This window comes from Nicotiana tabacum, chromosome 8 (genome assembly GCF_000715075.1).
Source record: "Nicotiana tabacum cultivar K326 chromosome 8, ASM71507v2, whole genome shotgun sequence".
In the NCBI taxonomy this organism is placed as follows: Eukaryota; Viridiplantae; Streptophyta; class Magnoliopsida; order Solanales; family Solanaceae; genus Nicotiana; species Nicotiana tabacum.
The window spans coordinates 74,567,887-74,575,815 of NC_134087.1; the positions used below are offsets into that span (position 1 = coordinate 74,567,887).

At 31.6% G+C, this 7,929-nt stretch overlaps 1 protein-coding gene across 1 annotated transcript; it reads left to right on the forward strand.

Moving 5' to 3' along the window:
- Nucleotides 1-3,759: 3,759 nt before the first annotated feature.
- Nucleotides 3,760-7,847, forward strand: LOC107780531 (calcium-dependent protein kinase 24-like). Its single transcript, XM_075219374.1, has 9 exons — nucleotides 3,760-4,169; nucleotides 4,720-5,062; nucleotides 5,713-5,836; nucleotides 6,130-6,273; nucleotides 6,436-6,588; nucleotides 6,749-6,864; nucleotides 6,989-7,156; nucleotides 7,245-7,478; nucleotides 7,578-7,847. Exons 1-9 carry the CDS (start codon nucleotides 3,988-3,990, stop codon nucleotides 7,722-7,724), a joined length of 1,611 nt encoding a protein of 536 aa, XP_075075475.1. The 5' UTR covers nucleotides 3,760-3,987; the 3' UTR covers nucleotides 7,725-7,847.
- Nucleotides 7,848-7,929: the final 82 nt, after the last annotated feature.

The window sequence follows — 7,929 nt, forward strand, 5'->3', positions numbered from 1 at the left end:
GCGGTGTTCCCATACACACTTGCTCTGTATTTCAAAAGTTAAATATTAAATGGAAATATCATAAATATAAATAATTATACTGCTTAAAAGAATATTTATACCTTAAATTGATTGAAAATTTGCTCCTTCAGCGAGAACTCCAAGTCGCATAAGGGTCATCATAAAGCTTTCTGGTGGCTTTGGTGATTATCCTCGTACAGTTCATAAACTAAAATTCCAATACACAAACTAAAAGTTCAATTCATATCCTAAAAGTTCAATTCATATCCCAAAATTTTAATTTATAAACTAAAAGTTCAATTCATATCCAAAAAGTTCAATTCATAAATTAAAAGTTCAAATCATATCCTAAAATTACAATTTATAAACTACAAGTCCAATTCATAAACTAAAATTTCAACACATAAACTAAAAGTCCAATTCATATCCTAAAAGTTCAATTCATATCTTAAAATTTTAATTTATAAACTAAAAGTTCAATTCATACACTAAAATTTCAATTCATATCCAAAAGGTTCAATTCATATCCTAAAATTTCAATTTATAACTAAAAGTTCAATTCATAAACTAAAAGTCCAATTCATATCCTAAAGGTTCAATTCATATCCTAAAATTTTAATTTATAAACTAAAAGTTCAATTCATAAACTAAAAGCCCAATTCATATCCTAAAATACTCAATTTATAAATTAAAAGTTTAATTTATAAACTAAAGTTCAATTCATATACTAAAAGTTCAATTCATATCCAAAAAGTTTAATTCATACACTAAAATTTCAACTCATATCCAAAAAGTTCAATTCATATCCTAAAGTTTCAATTTATAACTAAAAGTTCAATTCATAAACTAAAAGTCCAATTCATATCCTAAAGGTTCAATTCATATCCTAAACCCTAGATTCTAACTAAACTATCAAGACAATACAAAGTATAATTCAAATCTAACTAAACTAAATTCAACACTAATTAGTTAATAAAATTAATTAACAAAACTAATTAAAACAAGGCCTAAACCCTAATCCTCAATAAAATACAATGTTCAAAGAATTGAAACAATAAACTACAATATTGAAATAATTGAAACAACAACTAGAAATAACAAAGATTCAAGGTTATAATTCAAAACCTAGGTTTTTTTTAGGTGGAGAAGGAGAGGGGGGGCAGTACACTGGTGGGCGGCGGCAGTCCGGCGGTTGTCGGCGACGGTAATGGTGGTGCGGGGTGGGGGAATGGGATTTGTGTGAGGGAAATAAAGAAGGGGAGGGGAAGGTGTTGAGAGAGAGTTGCGGAAATTTTAGGGAAGAAAATAAGAGAAATGGGGGGGACCCGTTTTTGACTCTGTTATTAGAAAACGCGACCAACGTTGGTTGCTATTTTTGGTCGGTAATTAAGTTTTGACCGTTTGACCAAAATAGTGACCAACGTTGGTCGCTATTTCTAAAAAAAATTAAATAAATTTTTTCTTTCTTGGTTTTTAAATATTATAAGCTAAAAAAATATTCTTATTAGCTATAAATATTTATTTTATTTAACTACAATTATTATAAATAATTATAAACTATAAGCATAATCTTTAAAAAAATTATATTAACTAGGTAATTACTTTTAATAGATTATAATAGCATCTATGTAAATGAATTTTTTAAGTTATATTTAAGTATATGAGTAATTTCATACACACGCATAAACTATATTGTAATTGATGATCAATCTTATACATTACTATGTACGAATAATTAATGAATTGATAAACCAATATAATATTATTCTATTAATTGATATAATAGTATTTATTATTTGTATTATAACAGAGTTAATGAATTACATTTATTCATCACTAGGTTATAAGTCGATGAATCAATTATAACAGATTAATTGATATAAGTCGAGACGTTTTGTTTTTAATATTCAACGATGCATCTGAGTAGGTTATAAGTCGATGAATCAATTTACAAGTGTATCAATCCCTAAAAGAACCCGACCCAGTGTTCCTAGCACTTCATGTTCTTATATATATAACTTGTTATAGTATATGTTAGTGTGTGTATATATATAACACACACACTTCGTGCTACTTTAACTACATATATAGCATGTTATAGTACATGATATTGTATTCATTATTTGTATTGTAACAGAGTTAATGAATTACATTCATTCATCACTAGGTTATAAGTCGATGAATCAATTATAACAGATTAATTGATATAAGTCGAGACGTTTTGTTTTTAATATTCAACGATGCATCTGAGTAGGTTATAAGTCGATGAATCAATTTACAAGTGTATCAATCCCTAAAAGAACCCGACCCTGTGTTCCTAGCGCTATATATATATATATATATATATATATATATATATATATATATATATAGACACACAGATACTTCACTGTAATACTATAACGTATATATAACTTGTTATAGTATACGTTAGTGTGTGTATATATATAACACACACACTTCGTGCTACTTTAACTACATATATAGCATGTTATAGTATATGCTATTGTATTCATTATTTGTATTATAGCAGAGTTAATGAATTACATTCATTCATCACTAGGTTATAAGTTGATGAATCAATTATAACAGATTAATTGATATAACTCGAGACGTTTTGTTTTTAATATTCAACGATGCATCTGAGTATGTTATAAGTCGATGAATCAATTTACACACAGATATATTTGATGAAAAATTATATATACTAATTAGAATCTTGACAAGTCTATCAATCCCTAAAAGAACCCGAGGTCGGTAATAACTGGGTCCCACATTAGCGACCAAAGTTGGTCGCTAATTTCAATATTTCTTTGACCAAGTAAGTCTGATCAGCCCGGTCAATATGTTTACCACTTTACCGACCAAAAAGCGACCAAAACCTTGATCGGTAAATTATTTAAAATAAGTATTTAATAATTTTCTCCACATTAGAGACCAATTTTGGTCGCTTTTTTGACCGGCCAACTTTGATCGCAAATTTTTGGTCGGTAATTTTCAGATTTCTAGTATTGGAGATTTTCAAGTTGAACTTTGTCTAGAAACTGAGGTTTGCATTTGGAAGGTTTCAAGACTTGTGGTATTTCAATATCAATTAGGGAATTCTATATACATCAGCATTAGGAAAATGAAGGTAACAAATTTAGATTCGCAGGAAGTCTCTTCAGAATAAAGAGATCATGCACATAAAAGGTTCACAAATTGCAATCATTTTTGTAGATGATAATAGAGTTTGTAAAGGGATCGGTTAGATTTAGAGCCAAAGGAGAAAAGAACAAAACCTTTATCTATTATAAATACGGTACCCAGGTCAATTTGCACATACCTCTACGAATTTTACGAGGTATAGTTGCTACTTCCACCAATATAAATAACAGGTAACTCCTATAAATAAAACTTTCTCCTTATAGATAGAGTAGCTAAGAATATAATAAGTCAAAGGTTTTGGTACTATATATTCCTACATAAAGGCAACATATTGCATCAAAGGGAGGGGGGGATGTACAATTGAACGATCTAATAACGTATATAAGCTTAGTTTTAAAAAAATTAAGAAAATTGCAACATTGTTACCGATAACGCGCAAGTAATTAAATGCATATTGCTAATCTTCTAGATGGGAAACTATATATTAATTCTCTAATTAAAACAACAAATAAAAAATAAATAACATACTTCCTCTAAATTTGTAATTTTTTCTGCATTTATATGCCACAAGAGAAAAGTGGTCAAAGGGATTGAGACAAAACCGGGGAAAGCAAGAAAACAACACAATACCCCTGGCTTAAGACTTGATCAACTCCCTTCCCCTAAAATTGGGGTTTCCTTTCTCTCCCTCTTCCTTCCTCTCTCTCTCATTGTTTTCCTTCACTGCATTTAATTCTTTTGATCTTTTGTTCCCTTTGGGATGTTACGTTTAAGCTAATCTAGCTATAGCTACATTATAACAAAAGAAAAACAAAAATATATAATCTAACATCCCAAAAAATGGGGACCTGCATGTCTGTACAAAATGCAAGTTTCTTGAAAAGAACAAAAATGAGACCTACTCCTATTGATCAAGAAACTTGTTCCAAGAACTCTAGCCGCACATCCGTTCCTAAATCCCAGAAATTCTCTCGTCCTATAAATGTCGTTAAGGATCCATCTGGAGATGACATTTACAAGAGGTATCGTTAGATATATAGTTTGTAAATTGTAATATATATAAACTTGGATTAAGAGACTTGATATATAAACTTGGATTAAGAGACTTGATATTTTTCGTTTTTATGTAAAACCTGAATTTAAACAGAAAAATATAAATTTAAGTTTTATATTGAAATGAACATGTCTGCTTATGAAATAAGATGATTATTCTGAATCAAAGGCGGACCGGAAATTTTAAGGCGATGGGGTACATGATTCTGCTCAACCAATGCCCCCTAAAGGTTTTAGTAATCAGGATGTCAACTGTCAAGTGACTTATGTTTAATCATTTTCAAAGAATACACATTATAAGATTTGTGCCAAAGTTTAGGGTCCAGTGACCCTCAATAGTACACGTAGATCCGCCATTGTTTTGAATAGTCTTCTTTTAATTATATTAATTGATGCGAGAAGTCATGTCTAAGTTGGTTTGGAGTATACAAAGACTTTCTTGCATGTTGAAGGACTTGTATGTATTTTTACAAACAATACGTTGCGTCTTGGTTTATGTGATTCTATTTCTTCTAACAGGTACGAGTTTGGGAAGGAATTAGGAAGAGGAGAGTTTGGGATAACATACCAATGTGTAGACAAGGAAAGTGGAGAGAATGTGGCATGTAAGACAATAGCAAAGAGCAAGTTGAGGACAGAGATAGATGTGGAGGATGTGAGGAGGGAGGTGGTAATAATGAGGCATTTGCCTAAACACCCTAATATTGTTAGCTATAAGGAAGTTTACGAAGATAAAGAGGCTGTTTATCTTGTTATGGAACTTTGTGAAGGTGGTGAACTCTTTGATAGAATTGTTGCTAGAGGACATTATACCGAAAGAGCTGCTGCTCGTGTTACCAAGACTATTCTTGAGGTTGTCCAGGTAATTATTAAGTATTCTCTTCTCCATTTGCCTGTTTTTGAAGAATTAACCTAAATAGACACTCATATGACCTTGGCATAATTGGTAAAGTTGTTGTCATGTGACCATGAAGTCATGGGTTCAAGTCGTGGAAACAGCCTCTTGCAGAAATGCAGGATAAGGCTGCATACAATAGACTCTTGTGGTCCGGTTCTTCCCCGAACCCCGTGTATAGCGGGAGCTTAGTGCACCGGGCTGCCCCTAGCCACCCACTCAATAGCATATAAAAACACATTAACTTAAAATAGCCGGCCACCTAACCGGTTAAACTAAAAATAGCCGACGAATGTGTAATAGACATATAATCTATGCATACTGGCTAGAAAAAGTAAGCAATGAATATGACCGGCTATTTGTGTAAGATTCCTAAACTAGCTAAAAGTAGCTGGTAGATGGATAATATATGTATATTTTATGTATATTATGTGTATAACCATATATAATTAATATATAGACAATTTTAATACTAGCTAGGAAAAATAAACAATGAATCTGACCGGCTATTTGTTTAAAGAATCCGAAAGTTGTTTACTCTTCTTACAATTTTATGCACTTAATTATATGCTCAGTTATTTGCAATTGCTAAACAAATCTTTTATGCTTCGTGATAGGTATGCCACAAGCATGGCGTAATTCATAGAGACCTTAAACCTGAGAATTTTTTGTATGCCAATACAAGTGAAAATGCTCAGTTGAAGGCCATTGACTTTGGCCTTTCTATTTTCTTTGAGCCTGGTAAGTCTTTTAAGAGTTCATATCCAAAATTATAGTATGTGAATTTGTCTTATTAATTCGTAGAAATGACACCAGGTAGCCACTCTAAAATACTGTTATTTAGGAATTAGTCAGTGTGTCCTAAATTCCAGTTTTTCAGGACAAAAACATCCCGAATTGTCCTGATGTTACGATTTTTATAGTTTAAAATTTCAGGACAAAATAAATACCGACTAATCTCTAAATAACATTGCTGAGAATGTATATCTGTGAACTTAGCCCAAATTAGTGAACATTAAAATTTTATCTTTCAGGTCAGAGATTTGGTGAAATAGTTGGAAGCCCATATTACATGGCTCCAGAAGTTCTTAGAAGAAATTATGGACCAGAAGTAGATGTGTGGAGTGCCGGTGTTATTCTTTACATTTTGTTATGTGGCGTTCCCCCTTTTTGGGCAGGTAATTCACCATTTAAACTTAATTACTTCACCATTCTGATCTTCTTTATTGTATGTTTTTTTCCTAATGGCGTTGAATAGTTCTGCTAGTTTTACAGATTTTGTGAATTGTCTAATTGTCTTTTCCTTATATATGGGGTTTCTTGGTTTGTGATTAGAACAGAAACCGAAGAAGGAATTGCACACGCAATAGTAAAAGGTACAATAGATTTTAACAGAGATCCTTGGCCAAGAGTATCAGATGAAGCTAAGGACCTTGTCAAAGGAATGCTTGATCCAAATCCTTATAATAGGCTGACAGTTGAAGAAGTCCTTGGTAAGTGTTACTATCACAATATCATTTTATTAGACATGTGTACTTTAATATGATAATAGCAAATAACCTGTCAGGTTAGTAATTCCACATTTGTATAGATGATTAGTTATCTTTTAGGTGATCTGATAATGCAAATATTCACATTTTTATAAATATTCAGAACATCACTGGATACAGAATGCTGAGAAGGTCTCTAATGTATGTTTGGGAGAAGGTGTGAGAGCGAGGATTAAGCAATTCACTTTGATGAATAAATTCAAGAAAAAAGTTCTTAGAGTAAGTTCCTAATTAAACATTTCTCTAATGTTTCTCTTTTTATTTTTCTTTCTCTTCTCTTTCTTGGACGTACAACAAGTGTAACATGAAATTTGATATATTTCACGCATAATTGTATTTACAGGTTGTAGCAGATAACTTACCACAAGATCAAGTTCATGGAATTAAACAAATGTTCTATATGATGGACAGTGACAAAAATGGAAACCTAAGCTTCCAAGAACTCAAAGATGGTCTACATATGATGGGGCAATCTGTTGCTGATCCTGAAGTCCAATTGCTAATGGATGCTGTAAGCTATATATAAACTCTGTATATGTTGATATACCACATATATACCTTCTAATTAAGAAATTTTTGTTTTGTTATAATGTGAAAAGGCTGATGTAGATGGAAATGGGATGCTAAACTGTGAAGAATTTGTGACAATGGCTGTACACTTACAGAGGTTAAGCAACGACGATCATCTCCGCCAAGCTTTCCTTCAATTTGACAAGAATCGAAGTGGATATATTGAGTTTGAAGATTTGAAAGTTTCTTTGTTTGATGATCATCTTGGCCCCAAGAATGATCAAGCGATCCACGACATCATATCTGATGCTGATTTGGATAAGGTAATTAACCTTAATACATCTCATGTTGTCAGTGTATAGAAGTTAAATTCTATTCTATTTTGTTTATTGGGTTGCTTCATTTTGCTAATATATATACAGGATGGAAGGATAAGTTACCAAGATTTCAAAGTCATGATGTCAACAGGAATGGATTGGAAGATGGGTTCACGCCAATACTCAAAAGCAATGCTAAATGCACTCAGCATGAGACTTTTCAAAGACAAATCCATCCAACTGAAAAATTAACTCTTCCATTCTTGGGTTTTTCTTATATCATTTCCCTAGCTAATTAAACTCATGAACCTGAGAAGAAAATGAAGAAATGTAAAGAAAAAGAAAATGAAAAGAAATATACAGGGTTTTGTTCCACTTCTTTGATTAATCAAGTATACATATGGCTTGTTTTAAACTTTCTGTTTTTTAAAGGCTAGTAATTCTATGACAAATGACT